Below are 19829 nucleotides of genomic sequence, written 5' to 3'. Positions count from 1 at the left end.
CTCTAAAATCAAAGAATATTAAAACATAAGTAGGTTTTCTCTCAAAGTCTGTGGCTTTTCCACCCCCAAAGTGTCACAGTATCACTGACAAACACACTGTAAGTTTGCATAAATGCAAATCGTAAAAACCATCATTACCTTGGGACCCAACAGGCCTGGCTGATCAGACAGGACAGTAGCCAGTTCTTTGAGCGCAGAACGTAAAAACTTGCGTCTCTCTCTATGCATTGAACCGCTGCATCAAAAGAACAAACCAAGACATCATCATCCACTGCAGTAACCACAGAACATTTGATTTTTCCAAACATTTAAGCCCAAGAACAGGCAGCTCATATCACAGGAACTTCAAAAGTTCAGTATTTCAAAAGATTTGGTTCAATTAAAATTGGCATCTCCATCATCAAAGCTGTATATTCCTGAAGTACGGTTAAATTTAAAACCCAAGTTCTCTGCCTCGGCTCCATGACACCCATTTGACTCCACTAAAACAATCCTATTTAATTTGCATTCACATTAAGTAATTAGACAAAAAGAAAATAGAGAATAAACTAAATGCTTCCACCCTGGTAATCTGAAAAATAATCTAAAACTTGAGAAGTTAAATTGATAATGGTATTAAGCAAATCCAGATTTGAAAGAACAAATCAGTACATGATCTCATTTGAACAAGTTCAACAAATCCTGTTTATACATTCTTTAGAACTTTGTTAAGAAAACCAACACTAAAATGCGTCAGGAAAACTTACGCATGTGAAACAGCAGCTTCTTTGCACTCTCTGATGTCATTAATACGCTTGTTGTAGCTGCAAGTAAAAAACAATCCAATACAGTAGTAAGTATCACTAGCACAATTTAGCACGAGCTGAGTGGACTTGTGGGGAACTGCAATGCCACAGCAAGCACGACAGAGCAAAAAGCTCAGACAAGACTTATTTCCCTGATCAGAGTTAAATGCCGAAACTGGATACCCAAACCAAATTACTCTCTACCGAAGTGCTCCTAGTGTTCACTGGTGGAGGTCTCAACTTTGCCTCTGAGTTTTCATACGATATATTGTAGAAACAGTGGCAGACAGATGCAAATTTTTCATGCTAACTCTACATTCATGACATAATTTCTCTTCACTAAATTAAGATTTGTGGGCGAGATCATCAACTTCAACTTTTGTCATTTTAGAGAGTGATTCACCAGACTTTTTCAGAACTGAGATTAAAAAAGGCATGATGGTTATGAAATCAGGCTCCTGAAAGTTATGCATTAAAGAAACAGCCAAGATACCAACCAAAAATGTTTCTGTATTGAGTATTCTTAAGCAGAATTTATATGAAGTAGAAGTAACACTTTTCAAAACACTTCTTCAAGAAATGATAAATATTTTTAAATTTTTAACAGAGGTTCTGAAAGGAGAAAAGAGAAGGAAAACTTACCCTCGTATGTTTACAAACAAGTCCTCTGCAGCTTTGTGAATATGGAATACTTCATCTCGAAACAGAGCCAAGCAAGAGCTGCTTTGAAGTGCGAGTTTCCAGAGGTTCAAAGCTGTAGCATCACTATTTAGGATTCCATGGCACAAAATAAATCCAACTTCAAAAGTTCACATTGATGTATGCCACAAAGCGGATGCACAAAGACAGTAGAACAGTGACATTATTATGCATTTTCTCTTAAATAGTTCAAATGGTTCATTAATAAGCTGTTTAACGGATAACATAATTTTAAATATAAAAAATATCCCACATTGTTGCAGTGGAGGTATTTTTGTAATATCTTTGTAACATGAATTACTTAATGCTGATACTACTCAGCTATTTTCATCAGAATTACTTAAGCCCTCACTTTTAGTCAAAATCTGGAATAAATTGATGACAAACTCCATTCCAGCAGCATATGCTGAATTCTAACTTCACTGCAGGTAAACGTACGATACGTACAAATGAGATTTAATCAAGTTCCCTAGAATCTAATTTGAATACAACAGCTTCTGTACAGTACAGAAATGCAAGCAGTCTTTTAAACGTTAGCTAATTTTTTTAATACAACCATGAGCTGTTTCAGAATATTTTACTCACAAATGATCCATTTTTCCATTGCATCCAGAGAGAGGTATTCACATGGCATCTGTTGAAGAAACAGTAATTTGTAGCAAAGTAATCATATAAAAGACAATACATTTCATGAAAAGTACTTTTTAGAAAAAAAGGAGGCAAATAAAGCCTTAAGTGCTGATGAATCACAGAAGACTGCTGCTGATTACTAACAGGACACTGTTTCATCCCTTTAGAGACCAAGGGTTTGAACACTAAATGAGCTTCCATCCCCTCCAATACTTTGAACAAAACAGTGAACAAATTGTGACACGTTTAGTTTCAAACATCATTGTATTTAAGAATATTTAAGAACAAAAGGCTTTTGATATATACTAATCACAACCTGATAGCTGTTAATGCTTGCAAGTTTTCAGAAAGATGACCATTCACATCACAACTGAGGCAGCAAAAGCAAACATTAAAAATTTTCAAGGAAGTATCAGTTCTGATTTTCAGTCTGTTGGCCCACAAACATCTGAGACAGTACAAAAGATTCCTTCCTTCTACACTGCAGAAGTTAACACTGCTTCCCTTCCTCTTTTGGTTGTCAAATACTGGAAATGAAGGCATGAGCTAACACAACAGAAGCTTTAATTAACGCAAGAAAACTTTTCCCCTGTACTAAAGTATTCAGCTCTCCCAACCAACCTATTCACTTCTCAGATTAAAAGCCACATAAAGGTAATCAAATGGAAAATTAAACACCCCCACATTATTTTAAGGAAAATCTTGCTTAACTTCATTATATAAAGCAAACGAAAAAGGCCATACTGTGTCAGACTGTGCAGGATTAAGCATTGTGCTGGGGGCACTGATGAGGCTCAGTAGTTGTGCGTTTCTCCACTGGTCAGCTGAGAGATTTCTTCGAGGATAGACCATCTGGAGTGAAATCAGAGCATCTGAAAGGGACTAAAGAGGAGACCAGTGATTAGTTTGAAGATGTCCTCAAGGCTCAGTCTTGGATAAACATCCAAGTTCTTCACCTCATTTTGTGAGCTGTGTACTGACACTGCCATACTCCAAACACTATTTTATCAGTAGTGCTGCTTTCTCAGCGTTATTACTGACAATAATCACCACATTTTACTGAACTAGTTCTGAAATTAAACTTGATGTTAAAACCCATTGCATCTAGTTTATTTCACATATAAAACACTATTCCAGGTCAAGGGAAGGATGAAGAAGAAGCAGGAGATTTTGATTTTTTTTTTTTTAATTACAATTATAAAATTCCAAGTTCAGAATTAGAGGACATTAAAAAAAAAACAATAGAGGACAACAAATCTGTCATGTACAACTGAAAGCATCCCAATTATTGTGTTATTCCCTCTCTGCCAATTCATTTAGTATGTCCCTTCCTCTTTTTTAGCAAATTATAATATTCTGAGCAAATATTGTCTACAGGAACGTCTTCATCGCAGATTTAGCTCATCTGAGTAAGTGTGGTCCTATGCCTTTTCCCTCTCTTTTGCATCAATACTGGTGCTTGTATGAGTCCAAGAGAGCCAGGTCTAAGCATTATGCCAGCAGAAAAGGTCACTCAGGCAAAAAAAAGGTCACCTGCTGAGTTAATTTAAAGGACTAAACAACTGTCAGGTTTACTGCAAAGTAGTGAGATGATGGAAGGACAACTTCAGTGTGCAGTTCCACGAGAGTGCAACCTAAGTATGTGTTTTGCTAGTACGGTGACTGACTGGATCCCTGATCCCAATTTACACCTCCAGCACAGAAGAGCAAAAATTAGACTGAAAAATGGCTTTACAAAACATTTTAAGGGACAGGTTTGGCCCACTATTAAATACAAGAGCATAAACAAAGTTAATACTGAAAAGTGAAGCATCTTTGCTAAGATGTGCACAATAAAAGATTAATTGCTAATGAGATCCTTAGATAAATAAGCCTTAGCAAGACAGGAATCGTGCAGAGGAAAGTATAACAAAAATAAGAATTCAGATTGTTTAGACAAATGAGAAGTATTCAAAACTATTTAACTTCAGAGCTTATAGAGATGTAGCTGGAAAACTTTCTGAACGTCTAGTGACTATCTTAAAAAGTTTAAGGAAATTAGGAAAAATCTCAAGAGCACTAGAGAAGGAAAACACAACCAGTACCTATACTTCAAAAGGGGGAGAACAAACCCCAAACCTTAAAAACCTCTAAGAAATAACTTAGTATTTAACTTAAATTCCTGCCAAAGATTCCAAAACAAGTTGTTAGGCAATCAATTTGCAAGCACCTAGAAAATAACACCTTTATAAATAAGAGTTGGTCAGTACTGATCAAACACATCTAGTTTCTTTAGTCAGAGCAGTAAGCCTACTGAACAAACAGAAAGTGATAAATAGGATATACATTGACTTCAGTGAGGCTTCTGTCACGTTTCCAAGGTATTCTCATATGAAAGTATAGCCCAGATAAATAATCACAGAACTGCAGCACAACCAGATGTGTAAGAATGCAAGCTTAAAAACATTTGTACAGAAAAGGCTTAAGGAATTGGGTTCATTTAACTTAGCAAAGTCAACTGGGCAAGATACACAATGTCGGCTTTGGAGTAGAGGGGACAGTAATACAGAGGCAGTGGCAATGTCCCGGATTCCCAGTTTAAGGATAATCCAAAGCAAAAACCCCCAGGTTACAAAATAGAAAAAACACATTCACCTAGGATGGTAAACTAGCAAAACGCTGGTTTTGTAGAAACATCAGGAATCTCCCTCATTTCAAGCTACAAACCAAAACAAAACATGGATGCAGCTATTCTCAGACAATCCACAACTGATTTTTAATCAATTTCTAATACGTAGTGAAGAAAATGGAACCTTACCAATGGATCTTAGCATTCTTCTATTTCTACAAGTTCTATTATTTAATAGGATATCAATCCCCAGCCCCAAACATCCACTGTAAGTAAAATCTCCTGAAAAATTTATACCTAATGGCTTTGGACAAAACAAACCTTTGCATATTTACTTTTATCTCTGCTTCTGTCAATTAAGTTTACTGTGTGCCTGTGAAAAGTAGTTACATACTTTACTGTGAGGTACAAATTCCTCCATCATTTTCTTTAAAGGGTTTTCATAATCCACAATCATCTGGCCAAGGCGTGGATATTCTCTGTCACTAAAAACAACAACAAACAATTCACTCAGGTGCAGTTGTTACTATTATTATTAAGCACATTTCTTATACAACAGATTTTTACCTTGCTCCATGGGTCATTTCATGGGCATAGTTATACAACCCAATGATAGCCTTCCTTTCTTCAATTCGAGACAGCAATATCATTAGAGTTGTGTAGGTTATAATCAAATCTAGGTAGTTCTTTGTTAAATCGAAGTTTACAGTCTAGAGATAAAAAACAATAAATTATCGTTCTGAAACTTTCAGAAACAAGCATAAAACTTTTTCCTCACCCTTACACCAATTTTCAGCATTTTTTAAATACAATGGACTGTCCTGATTTAAGTTTTTGTTCTGGTTGCATAAAGACTTTGTATAATCTTAATTTATTCACCAAAATCCCCAGGACTGTTTGTATTTGTGAAAGCAAGCAATGCAAACAATGCAAAAATCTTTCCAGGCTCAAGTGTTACAGATTAGCTGACAGGAAAGCTTTTCTTGGATGTTACTAAGCAATCAGCAAGTACCTTGTCTGTGAATTGTATTTAAATAAGACTGTGTAACGTAAAAAGCTAGCACATACCCCACTGGCCTGGTAAGGTCATTCTGTAAGATATATATACCTGCTCCTCTTCCATGGTACGAAATTAAGTGAGCCCAATTTTAGAATAATGACTAAAATTAGCAAGGTGACATTACGAACACTAGATAAAGCTGAAAACAAAAGGAAAAGGTGTTTGAGGTTTAGTTTGGGTTGGGGTTTTTTTATGTGTGTGTTTGGTGCGGATTTTTAAATGTAATACTTTTAGCTGCTTTTGTACTTGCTTTAGCCAAAACCAGAATTTACTTCCTCACATATCTCTTAGATGGACACCAGTAATATTCCTGTCTTGTGAGCCTACATGGCTTAAGCATGTAGATGACAGCAATCTCTTGCAGACACAATTAAGTAAAAATTACAGAAAGATTTGTAGGTCTGTTAACGGACAATGCTGTTACCACTGTCCATAAGTAGCCTGCTTAAAATGGTCTATTTTCTGATTTCAAGCTATTTATAAAAGTTAGAGATCCGAAGACAAGAACATTTTTATTTCTCTTGCATTTATAACTAGAGATGTCAGGTTTCTTGGGCCAACATAAACAAGTCCTAATTCTCCACACAGGACTCTGATTAGAAACATTTAAGTGGCATTTGAAAGTTTAAACCCAGAAACTTACAATATCAAAGAAGACTTGGCAAACATCAATAGTGTTCAGCAGCTCACAAACATGGTCCTTGAAAAACAAAGTAATAATTTTAGTTTAAAAAGTCACAAGGAAATCACTTTACTATGCTTAGTGACAGAGACCATGCAGATTTTATTTTTTTTTAAAGAACAGAGCTACAAGTTCAGCTATTTTATTACATAGTGTTGTTACATAAATAAAAAGACAGAAGCCTCATGTAACAGAACAACTGACATATTTGCAACCCCTTACCTTAAATTCCATTACATCGACAAACGTGAAGTAGTATAATGCCAGGTTCTTCAGAATCTCTGATTTTTCTTTCTGGAGCTGAGCAAGCTGTTGCTAAAAGAGAAACATAAACATGCACGCTGTTCTTAGAAGATCTTGAGAAGAATGATGAAAAATAATACCTGTGAAGCGCAGAGTAACCACCAGGCTAGGCAAAGAAGCCTTAACATGGTTTTCTAAGACCGAGGTTCTGTGTGTCTCAAATACACACAGAGTTCTCAGAACAGATAATTTTTTAACAGCTGCCGACTACACTTTGAAGATAAAAGTCAAATTAGTACACATTAGTACCAAAGTCATATTGTTTAGCTCAGCTAGAGATGAAAATGGGTAGTTAGGAAAACAGTGTTATCATATGCATGATTAGCAAAAGTAGAACAGTTCATGACCACAAATCAGTGAGACAAAAAAAAAAAAAAATGATGTTACTTGAGGTGGAAGAAAAGAAGGCGGCAGGTTACAAACTTTACTACAGAAAAACATTATGCTTTTAAATTCTGAACTTACCAAAAAGAATATCCAGGCAAAGCCACGTTAAGCATGCAAAATAAAATGTAGATACAAACATAAAATACAGTAACGGTTCTTTGACCAGTTCCATATAAACACAATAATACATTCAAACAAAAGCAACAAAATAAAGAAACAAAAAAGAAGCAAAACACTAGCCTTAGACACTGGTGGATAAAATGGAAGAGGCAAATGTGAATACAGAGGCCTTAAATAGTCCACATGGATTTTTTTTTTTAATAAACAATGAAGTATCATTTCATTTCCGTATTTTTCAAAATTTTCTGGAGGAAACAGATCACTTAATTAGCGTTGAGAACACAAAAAAAGCAGCGGTTACTGAACAGCCATTCTGTTTATCTATGTACTACAGTCTCACAGCACTGCAAGAATCCCATTAACTTGCAATATCCAGCTACTAATTAAGTCTCTTTCCTGATATATGAATTGAAATGATTTAAAGCAGTCGTAACACTCAATATGAAAAAGTGCCCTCCAAAAAGCTGCAAGATTAAAGACTGCATTAAAGACTGATCAAGTTCAATAGGATTTTCTCCTCAGCAAGAGCAATCAATTACCAGAAAGATAAATAAATTGTTTCAAATTGCTTAGCTTATTTTCATGAGAGTTTAGAAGTGAATACACTTCTTTATCTCACTCTGTTTATAAAGCTGTGCTGTGTTCTCAGTTTTCAGTAAAGCACTAAAATTCACCTAAAACAGTCTGCCTGGAGCAGTACTGCATGTCATATATAAGATACTTTTTGTGTCTTTCCTCTGAAATGTTAAAGGCCATTATGATTTCTAGAGACTCGAGCGATAAGACTTCCATCACAACCAAGCAAGACAGGCATACACAGAGTTACGAGCAAAGTGGAATGGCTACATTATAAAATACTCCTGCCTGCTCTTAAACCAAAGCAAGGCTTTCGAGTTCTGAATTTGAATGCCTGCCCTATAAAATATTTAAGTTTCCTTCACATAGTCATTAGCTGAGACTTAAATGAAAAATGGGTGTAAGTACCCATGTTTATTTTCTAATTTCTCCTGATAATCTCATGCACTAGGAAGGAGGTTATTTCCATTTAAACCACTGCTACACAAAATCAGTTTTCAAACAGAAGTCCCATGAGCTGTATTTTGATCTTCAGTGTGAATTTGCTTTCCCAGTGTATACCTTAAACTTGAACTGCCTTTTCCTCAGAGAATGAAGCATCCAGCATCATCACACGTGGAGCCTGAAGCACCCGCAGGTCTGCACAGCTCCAGCAAACCTTTGGGCCAACTGGCATCTAGAGTCAGGATCTCCCCAGAGGAAAGAGGGCTTTGTACTTTTAGGGCTGCTCCATCAGTCAGCAGTTGTTACACGATGAAAGACACTTGGTTTTAACCTATCACCCTGGCCCTATCTTTTAAAGTATTTATCGCAAGTGTTTTGTTTGTTTTTTTTTTTAAACACTAAGCAAAAAATAGGATTTATTTCTGCACAACTAACACAAGCACGAAGTGGATTAATTTGCGGAGTCATTTCATGACTTTTCAGTAAGACTGCATGCTATTGTTCAGAAATAAGACTAATTCTAGTGCAGAAAGAAGACAAAACCAAAACGCACAACTGCGACTTTTTCCTCCCAAGCCTAACTTGCACTAAGCAAGTTACAATGCTAAGAGAGACTATGGAGATGGCAGGTGGTTGTACTTCACAGGTACGTCTGGCGTAACAAAGAGCAACTGAGCGTCCACTCCTGCAGGACATGATCATTCCAAAGTCAGAACACATCTGGGCTGCAATGCCCCAAGTGGGGAGACAGAGCAAAAAGGGAGTGGTGCTGGGAAGTGTGCTTGCAAAAGAAATAATCTTTTCTCAGAATTTCTGTGAAGCTGTACATTAAATAAAAGAATATAGGGAGGTATTCATTGCACTCAAACAAGTATTAGGAATCACTGGTCTGCACTGTTCACTAATTACCCATCTTCCCAGAAATATTTACACTTAACTGATGTTAAAGCTTCCGTACAGAGTTAAGATCACCATTCTCTGAACTCTGAGGGTTGAAGGTATCAGTAAACTTTTATTTAAAATATTACTATCAAGGTAAAACAATGTATCAACGGCAATCACTGTTAAATCAGTATGGTGCAAACAGTGCAATTAATACAGGACAGCCTGATCAGTGACGTTTAAAGCACAGCTTACAGCATGTAGGGTCTTGGATGTTTATTTGCATTTTTATCACTGAGGAATGTGGGTGTAGCTCTTTCCACACCCACTGCAAGAAAACTTCCCATTACTAATTTCCTAACAGCTGTTTAGAACTATCTGGTGCCATATCGTTTTGTATTTGGTTTGAGGCTATTTTCCTCAGCCTGTATTTCCATTTAATAGCAATCATTTTTGTTTCCAATATTCAACAAGCTTTAAAATAGGACAAGATGAAGAAATAACTCCTAAAATATTACTATCATCAAAAGATTATTTTCACTATCGATAACCATGCCTTGTTGATTGGTGTTTTATTTATCCTTAAAGAATTTTAACTACAAATTATACCAATAAGGACAACGGTATTTTTGGTGAAAAAAGTGAGTTGGATTTAAGACACGAAAACCCATAGGAATTTTAGCATAATATTGCATGATTTCGTCTGTTAACAAAATTCACGTTTTAAATACCAGAGAGTGAAGCTGACACTTTATCAAGTACGTTATCTATAAGAGAAGGAACTAACCTTTACCAAGTTGTCTTATGCTTTTCCTTCCTCACATTAAACCCCCAAAATCTTTACAGAACTACTTATGTACACAGAGAAGGTACATTAAAAGAAGCAAAAAACAAGTCAGAAAGCACAAGTCAGCCTCACTAATAGCTTACATGAACATAATGGCTCAGAGGGAAGAGAATAATGACACAGATCTTGGCATACTAACAATGTGAATAAATACAAATTTAATATGAAGGCACATAAAAAATATAAGACAACTAGAAAAGGTTGTTCATAGAGTTTTATGTGTGGAAAACCAGAGGATAATGGTAGCTCTGTAACTATTTTATCATATTTATCTGACTGGCATCAGTAGTAAGTGAATAAATGCCTTATTTCACAATCCAGGAATAGACAGTAGGTATGGGAATCTTCTCCTTCTCATATCAGTATGATATTTTTCCTGCAAGTATGATCATTAAACACTTGTATTCATTTTCTACAAGCCAACACCATAGATATTATAATGCTCTCAGAGAAAACACCATCAACTTAATCTTGCTGGCTGGAATGTAAGCCCAAAAAGCAGTATTACAAATTCTGACTGTTAATATTCTGAGGATAGGAATAAATAACCACCGTCAGTATTCTCACTGGCATTTATCGCACTCACTATGCTTGCCACCTGTAGAGTCATTAGATTAAGATTTTAAAAATTCAACTCATTTGAATGAAGCTCTCTGTCTACAAAATCTATAGCAGAATGGTGGGGTGAGAGAGAAGGATCTAACGAAATGAAGAGAAGGAGTATTAAATTCTGCAAACTAACTGTAGAATGATGGATGTGTCCTTGGTTTTCTTATTTCTAACTATAAACAGCCTCTAAAGTGACATGCTGTGTATAAAAAGATGCAATAGAATATTTAACATGTTTACTAACTAATGTATTTCTACTGCCAGGTCTATTTTTATTTGTTTTCAAGTTTCTAGCACTAAGTTAACTCTTTTGAAAAGGACATGGCCATCCATCACCCCCTGCAACTGTTCCTGTCCCCAGGGTTGCCCACATTATTAATAATGTCAGACAACTGGAGCAGCGAGGCTCCTCTTAAAAACTGATCTACCTGTCAGTCATTCGGAACAGTTTCCCCATTCTCTCTTTTACATAAATTTGTACACTAATTCCTACACTAGGCTCATTACATATTATCATATCATACAAGCTCTGGCCACAGGTCTTGATGTCTCTGAGGCAACTATTTACAGAATATAAGTCTTGTCTGTGCTATTCTACAGATAAAAATCTTTTGGAGATACACCTCCATCTGCCTGCGTACTTGTATTTGCCCAGGCAAGTGGTGGAGTCACCATCCCTGGAGGTGTTCAAGAAATGTGTGGATGTGGTGCTTAGGGACATGGTTCAGCGAGTTAGGTGGTGTGGGTTGACGGCTGGACTTGATGATCCTTGATGTCTTTTCCGACCTTAATGATTCTATGATTTATGTCATGAAATAATCAAAGAACTATTCATTTAAAATGCATGAAAACTAATTTTGGAATGACAACTTAGTAACACTGCTTAACTAAAATACTGTTTAGGTACTAATGAGGTGTTTTTGTTTCTTTGGTTTTTAATGGCCAAGCTGTTAAGTTGTCAATCATCAATCGAAAGAGGATTTCAGTTTTAGTGGATGAAGCAAACCAGTTAAGTACTACAGACATTCAGTCCTCTGCAGGTGTTGCATACACTATTAAGCAACAATGAGCACCTGACTAGTTTGGTTTACCTTGGCAAGTGATTTGTATGGTCTGATGTGACTCACAGCAGTGTACTACAAAGATTTATTACAAATAATTATAAAAATTAAATTGTATTTGGATGCTACTCCACCTCAAATTCATGCACAATCCAGGGATAAGCCCTGAACATAAACATCACTGCTGCCAGCGCTTATGATTTTGAAAAAAATAGAAGTTACATTATGACAGTTCTGTTTGGTGAAACATTTTAAAGATATTTCAAGATCTCCCATTACCTTTTGGAACCACTATGAAAAGATGTTCACTTTCAAAAGACTGTTAGGCTGAAAAATTATAGATATTATTCTCTGATTACATTAGAGCGTAAGTCATTTTAAGCTGTAAAGTCAGTCTTACCCAGGCAACAACTGAAAACATCAGCACACTACCACGTACAAAATCAGAGCAGTAGGCACGGTTGTATCAGAGCAAGGCATTGACAGAGCAATTTCAATTCTGAATTATTTTTTAGCAAAAAAGTAGATAAAATTTTATTTGTTGCAGGTATTTTGCAGTTTCTTCTGAAATAAACTATCGTTAGTAAGTCCCATTCTCAAGCATAAGAAATCTCAACTGCTGGTACAAAGCTCAACAGAGACTAGTTACTCATCAGCTGGCTTTAGTCATGCATGGGGAACTCCCGTGAACTAAATTACTCCCTCAGTGAGTTTTGGAAAATCAGTCTCATTTGTGGTCCACTCAGCATTCTTAAGTCCACTGAGCAGTAGCAGAGCTGAACAGGCAGCCACACAAGAAAACACACGGCATCCTCTCACCAGGAAAGGATTTTAGTCTTCATAGCCAGGAGACCAGTTAGTTTTGTGGTGGAATACTGGGAGCCGGATTTTTATTGCTTAAGAAAGCAGTAAATTATCTGAAAAATAGTGTCTCCCATACAAGAGATCTAGCACTCCAGAAAGCTGAAGAAAAATATTAGTCTACTGAATTTGTGGATTTAAGTTAATTTACTTAAGTCACTCTTAAGAAACCAGCTGCCATAGGTGTTAATTACTGTATAATTTTCTCAAAAATAAATTACTGTTTCTTTGTGAAAAGGGATTACCAACACATGAGGCTGAGACCCCAAAATTACTTTTCCTCAGAAAAGAATTTCTAAATGATCTTCACTGTGCAATTTACAATATTAAAAGCTTCATTATGAGGCTTTGAGCAACCTGGTCTAGTGGGAGGTGTCCCTGCCTGTGGCAGGGGGGTTAGAACTTGATGATCTTTAAGATCTTTTCCAACCCTAACCATTCTACGATTCTATGATTAGAAACAAGCAAATAAACAACATTTTCCTTTTGGCACTGTACCCCTTGCAGGGGCTGAAAGGAGTACTTCAAAAAGCAAATGATTATTTGTATTTAAGTGTTTTGAAAAAGACATTATTGGAAGCACCTATCACAAATTAAAAAATCAAGATTGGTTATAAAGTGCATATTTCAATAATTATAGAAGAAAGCATTTAAGGAAAGCATGCATTAACGCTTTCTAACAAGCTTTGGCCAAGGAGGTCCAGCCATGCTGTGCCCACAACACCTCTCCCGCATCCAACCAATTCTCTATGAAATCAGCTCACTATGAAGTAAAACTGTGAAAGCAGACCAAACAGCCATATCTAAAAGGAAAAAGCCAGCACACCCATGAAGAGAAAATAAATAAACTGTAAAGTGAACTAATTCATATCTATAGATCCCAACCAGGCAGGCTGGAAATGCTCGCACTGCTTGTACTCTGCTCTCGTATGATCTTATCTCCAGTCCCTGCTGACACAATACAGCAGTAAATTATTACCGTTAAATCAGGTAAATAAACACGGAAAAGAGAAACTGAATGTGTAGTCAGTATAAAATACAAGGGAATTCATACAAAATGCTGGGCAGGTAGCTACTAAAAGACTAGAACAAGCAGTGTCTGGAAAAGACGGACATTCTTCCCACTAACCATACTCTTACAAACTTCTGAGTAACGTTTTGCTGGTCTGCTTACTGCTAAGCAATGACTAAGCCTCAACTTCTCCAGCAGACATTTAAAAACACAGGAAATTTTTCTACAAGAAAATTGCTAAGAAGCAATGAGTAAAAGAAAAACACATGTTCAAGAAGGAAGGCAGAAATTCTTGCTACTTCCCATACACAGTGTTTTGGAAACCAGAAAGGAGGCTAGGCTCCATCACACAAAGACACAGAGCTTGTCCTGTGCAGGCAGCAGTTTTTCAGACTTTACCCAAAATCTGCAGAAAATCTACATCTTCTCTCTCTGCTCCTCCAGTTCCTCATTGTAAAGTATTTTATCCTGGCTTTACAACAGCATTAAATGTTAGCATTGGCTAACATTAGGTCCTACTACATTTTTTTGGAGTTTGGCACGTTCTCTTCCAATTTGTCTGTGGCAAGAGCTTTGTCTGTACACCTTATGATGAGGTCTAAAAAAGCCAGAAAAAAACAGGCTGCTTTTGCATCCCTTACTCTGGAACTTTTATTCTGAAGCTAGTCAAGGAAATTCAGTAAAAATAAATGCTACCCTGAGTCAATTCTAGCACAATGAGATCACTGATCTGACCAAGAACAATGGTGCTATTAAGCTTTTGGAAGGCTTCTCCAAATTATGTGGCTTTTTCAAAATAAAGCTTAAACAAATATCAATACTAAGGTTTCCCAAATGCAGAAAATAGATACCTTTCAGTATTACCTAGTTTCCTTTTCAAATAGGACTCTAAAATGTTTGTCACCTTGTCAATCCCTCAAATGGCTGTTTCCGTACATTCCCTCCTTTGCAGGTATTTCATACATTATTAAGCAATACTACATTGCTGGCCAACATCATTAACTGTTAATTTAAGAGCTCAGGCTTAAAACCGTACATTTTCAAGGTTATGTGGCTCATGACGGTAATTGAAGAAGAAAGGGCAAGTGGAAGAGATCACAGGGAGTGCCTTCAGGCAACAGGAGAGGGTGAGTTATGAACTGATGAGGTCCAGAGTTATCTATAATCAATCCTTTGGAAGATGAATACTCCATTTTATTCTTCAGCAACGATTCATCAGGCACTTCATTGTTTGAACTGTTCATAAACTTTCATTCTTGGTACAATACTGAAAATCAGCAACTGTCAGACATCACTCTAGTGTGACTCAGCATGTCAAACACTGAAGGAGGAACAAAACCAGGAGCTGTGGTTTTTGTGAATAAAGATGGAAAAACTATCAATAGCAAACATAACAGAAACACTTGTTTCAAAAGAATAAAAATGCTGGCTTTTCAAGAGCATCTGATTTACAGTAGATACTGTTCATACTCCTAATAAAATGTATTGTTCACCTGTGAGACACAAAACACTGTAAATGACCGTACCAGAGAAAAAACAAACAGCTAAAAATAGGACCAAAAAACACCCCCATCCTCAAAAAAGCAGGCACTACCTATTCTCTAACTGAATGCACGCTTGTTCAGCAACATCACCGGCTGACATGTCAATAGGTACTAACAACTGTATAGATGCACAGCGTTAAGCAGTGGTGACCGCTGCAGCTAAATGTACAAGATCCAAAACTGCTCCCTGAAAGGCTGTCCTGGAATTTTCACTGCAAGGAGGAAACACAGGTTAATATTTCTCAACTATTTCCCCTGTAATAATCCTTTGTAATATTTCATTAACTGATGCGTCCCTGTTCCAGTAAGCTTCTTGACCTTTCAAATCTCTGATCACCCATCTCCCTACTGAAGGAACTCACTGCTGTGCTGTCCTACCGTACGGTGAGATGGTTGCTGGCCAGCGGGAGGAGGGAGGCAAAGGAAGAGCAAGGAGGGGAACATCCTCCTCAGCGGGAGATAGCTTCAAAAAAGCATAAGCATCTAAGGTTTACAAACAAAAATTTATCTTATCTGGTTATCAAACCAGAACTTTCTCTGTGTGTGACGTGGCTTTTGTCTCATTAGGTATCTGTTATGGGTGAAGGTTTCTTCTGGGAGATACGACACTCTACAGGAAAACATCTGTAAACAACCAAGACAAGCAAACTGCTGTCAGCTCTGACCGCAAGGGGGGAAACCCCAGCTGCCTCTAGCTAGAACTCAAAATCCCTACTTTAAACTGTGCTCATACAGAAGGAGGATAGGCTTTTGATAACTGTACTTAATAAACACAGGCCTGGCTAGCTTACAGTAAATAAACACAAGGCAATGACAAAACATTATGAGCATGTCCTATTTTAGAGACTGTGATTGTCAAAATACATCAAGTTAGCTTTGATCTCTTTTCCATAAACTTCACAGTACCAAATCCTTAAATATCTATCATTAAACTCCAAATTCATAGTCAACAACCGTAAGACATAGAGCACACATGCAACTGCATTAAACAAATTCTATGTGCATAATCTTTTATTTTTAATAGTAGATCTGTCACTGAAGTTTACAGAATGCAGAAGCATTTACTAAAGATGGTTTAAAGGTTTTACTACTTTTTACATAGATTTGACAAAGAATTTGCCATATTTGTTACTAACACAATCAAACTCAATACAAAGATGAACAATCTTAAGTGGTACAAAACACGTAGAAGCTTCAAAACTAGAAAGTACATTGTTACAGATACTGTTTCCTCCCTGATGAAAGGGGTTTTTTTTTCCATTGGTACTACTAGAGACATTATACAGAAATTTTAGATGGCACTGCAAAAGAACCTAATTATTCCCACTGCTATTACCACTACCATTCCGCAGAAACCTGAATGCTTAAAGCAAGCCTAAACCTCTCAAGCACACATGCAAGTAGTTGCATGCAGGGAACATGCAAGCCCAACACCTACCTGCACTTTCCACCTTTGGAAAGAAATATAAGCAGGTAAAACAAATCTTTCCCTTGATTTTCAAATTAAAACAGAGAAACAAGTGTACACCACCTGCCAAAATGCCTACCTGTAGTCTAATAATCTTAATCATCTCTAAAGGGCTACAAAGTAAAATTCAGCAGTACTGGATCACTCAGAAAGGCGAAAAATAATTTCCTACTGCAACTGAACTCACTACATCTGAAGAGGAAACAATTCTATTTCTGTATTTTTGGACTTCACAAGGTTTCTCGTCACGCACTAAAGCATTCTTTATTCCCACACTGAGTGATCCAATAGGCAAGAGCACCTGTGAGGTACGGGCACCCGTAAAGTCCAAATACATTTTCCCACTTTGGAGTCAGGTGCCTTTTATTATCTGCTGGTCATGTCTCATCACAAATAAAGCTATGCAGCTTCAATCTCCTGCAATCAGTCTGGTCATCAAGAATTCCTGCTATCAAAGTAAGGCATGATACTTTCGAATATTACTTCCCATTGACAATCCTTTGAAATGGAAGAGAAGAAAGTAGGCAAAAAGAAAACCAGAATGTGTCCTAAGAAAAGCAAACCAGAATTAAAGTATAATATTCTCTCTTTGGAGACAGTTCTTTCTAAAGTATCCTGTCAGACATTTGAATCAACAACTGTATTCCAACTGCAACTGTCAGTATCAGATGCTTTACAAGAACACATAAAACCTCACAGATTTGAGCAAGAAGTGATGAAGGGTACCAAGAAAAATACTTATACTGCCATTTGGTTACTTACATTGTTGTTGCGTGTTTCCACTGCTGGAAACTTCCTGACTATGAATTTGACGGCAGATTCCAGGTTTTTGTCAATAAGATAGGATGGTTTGGCTTTGGGGTCACCGCATGCCTATAAAAAAATACAATAAAAAATGAAGTAAAAACACAATCATCCATCTAAAGCCAAGTGATAGTTGCAAGTCTGAAGACAAACTAGAAAGATTCTTTTTTTTGTTTTCTTGTTTTTAGTGAGCAGGTGATAAATGAAAGGCAAAGTGCAGGGACTGTCACAGCTGAAATATGCAATGGGAAACAGTACAGAGATGCTCTTCTACTGAAAAAGATGCATGGAAGTATCAAAGCAGTTAGTGCAGAACAGCAGTGAGGGAAAAAACTCAATCCTAAAAGAAGGAGGAAAAAAAAAAGTTTCCTTTTAATGCTATTCCTGGTTTGAGGTAGTGTTGTATTCATCCGGAGTTAATAAACCGTTAGAAAATTCAATCATGTCATCATCCGTGGAGGACAGTGCTGGGCACATTAAATGATTAAACTATCCTTTGTGAAACAAAACTAAAAGCCCCACCACCAATCTGCATTTAATTTTTCTGTAAACTATTAACTGCAAGACAACTTTCCATCCCACAATCAAACCACCAGTACTTGCCTCAAGTGTCGTATTTCCCTAGATTAACAACTCAAGTCTTGCTCACTTTCTTTACTCCTACAGCAGCATAGGCTGTGCTTTAAAAGCAGCAATCAAGAAATTTAATGAAATTTTGATTTGAAGAGAAGTCACAACTAAGTGTTGGGTCTCTAAAATAACTTACATTGACACATCAGAGCAGGTTCTGTGGACAAACAACGGAGGAAGCACCTAGTTTTGCCAGCTTCAGCACATGATGTCAGACACACTACTTCTCAACTATTCTGAGAATATTAGCAAGCCATGCTATACCATTTAGTTTGGAGAAATATACTAAAAGCAGCGTTACTTACATGACAAAATTTGTGCTCAAATTCTAATTTCTCTCAAATATTCTTTTAGCTTTATAGCCTTTGTAGGGATTTGCAAAGGAGTTTTGTGTCTCATGCAAAACTGAATTACATGCTAGGCATTTCTACGCAACATAGTGAACTCAAATGACAGCTCATTTAAAAACTTTTCCACACTGATTTCTATGACCGAGTTGTGGACCGTAGAGACAGAAGTCATGGAGTATGAGACCGATTCTGAAAGCGGGCAAGCGGGCAAAGGGAAGGTGAAAAGCTTTGCAAACCTTCCAAACTTGTCCTTGCTGGGAAAGCAGCGTAATAAAAAGAGAGAAAAATACATATAAACAAATTACTCTTAAACTCTAAATTATGTTACATTCAAGTGAACTAATACACTATTACCTACATCCAAGAGAACATTAGGACCTTCTGTTTCTCTAGGCAGCATACTTTCTACTGGATGATGATTACTCTAATACCCCCACACAACTTTACATGTACTTATTAGAATTTTACTGTTGTGCAAAGTGCTGCATATATATTGAGACATGTAGCTTCTAACAGTATTTCCAAACTAAGTTCAGGTAGGGAGAGAAAACAGGAGTTAACAAACATCACATGCAACTACAGGGGGAAAACAGGAGAGAAACTCAGTGAAGTTTTACATACCTGAAAAAGAAACGGTAGCCAAGAAAAAAAACAAAAGAGTCATTATTGTACGTTTCTAAGACTCCTACCAGCAGTACATGACCATCATAATGTATGCTAACGTACTACTCTAATACCAAACCTCACATTTGCTAATTTTAGACAAGAATATTAAATTGTATTAAAATATTATATTTAATACTACAAGAGGAGCTTATAATTAAAATAAATTCAGCAACATCCACAGTATCAGTTAGATATTAAATAGTTGCTTTGATATTCTTACAGCAGCAAGTAACACGTGCTACAGAAGATCTATTCTGCACACACTTTAAAGTCTTTACATAATTTCAAATGTAAAAATTATACTGTAAATAGGCATCAAAAAATTAAACAATGTGTGCTTCCAATTTATGAAGTCTTAATTAACTAGATGTCATGGGTTTGACAGAATCTGTGTCAGATTATTTCCATTTGCTGTCCTTGCCACACATTATATAACCCTCTCTCCTAAAAGAAGGATTACAAACTAACAAAACAGCTTAATAGACCATATATATTTATGCCTTGTTAAATTCCAATGTGGTTGCTGACATATAGTGTACAATAAATCTGCCACTGTTGACTTCCTAAATTTTTTGGTCTGAATTCAAACACTACACATTCCTCATTTTACCTAGCAAGAGAGGTTTCTCCTCCTGTAAATCAGCTCTCTGAAATGTTTACTAAAAATTATGTTCTACCCAAGACCTTACACACAGATCATGCACATAGAAACAGATGTCCGAAAACACTAACATGCACATCCTCACATGACTTCAGGAACTCGATTCCCAGAAGTGATGAATATCACCCTCAGTCTCACTG

At 36.6% G+C, this 19829-nt stretch overlaps 1 protein-coding gene across 1 annotated transcript in view; it reads right to left on the bottom strand.

Annotated features, from left to right (window-relative positions):
• Window positions 1-18616, bottom strand: part of NCKAP1 (NCK-associated protein 1) — a gene marked incomplete at its 5' end in the record, with an annotated part of 49886 nt that extends 31270 nt beyond the window's left edge. The window contains 11 exons of the mRNA XM_010085841.1: window positions 139-235; window positions 747-803; window positions 1428-1584; window positions 2070-2118; window positions 2859-2996; window positions 5117-5207; window positions 5290-5432; window positions 6426-6482; window positions 6687-6779; window positions 17341-17451; window positions 18599-18616. Coding sequence (XP_010084143.1) covers window positions 139-235; window positions 747-803; window positions 1428-1584; window positions 2070-2118; window positions 2859-2996; window positions 5117-5207; window positions 5290-5432; window positions 6426-6482; window positions 6687-6779; window positions 17341-17451; window positions 18599-18616 — 1011 coding nt within the window. The remainder of the gene's footprint in view (window positions 1-138; window positions 236-746; window positions 804-1427; window positions 1585-2069; window positions 2119-2858; window positions 2997-5116; window positions 5208-5289; window positions 5433-6425; window positions 6483-6686; window positions 6780-17340; window positions 17452-18598) is intronic.
• Between the last annotated feature and the right edge of the window lie 1213 nt (window positions 18617-19829).

Source organism: Pterocles gutturalis, unplaced genomic scaffold, assembly GCF_000699245.1.
Source record: "Pterocles gutturalis isolate BGI_N339 unplaced genomic scaffold, ASM69924v1 scaffold27860, whole genome shotgun sequence".
Taxonomy (NCBI): Eukaryota; Metazoa; Chordata; class Aves; order Pterocliformes; family Pteroclidae; genus Pterocles; species Pterocles gutturalis.
This window is presented reverse-complemented; position numbering and strand designations above follow the sequence as displayed.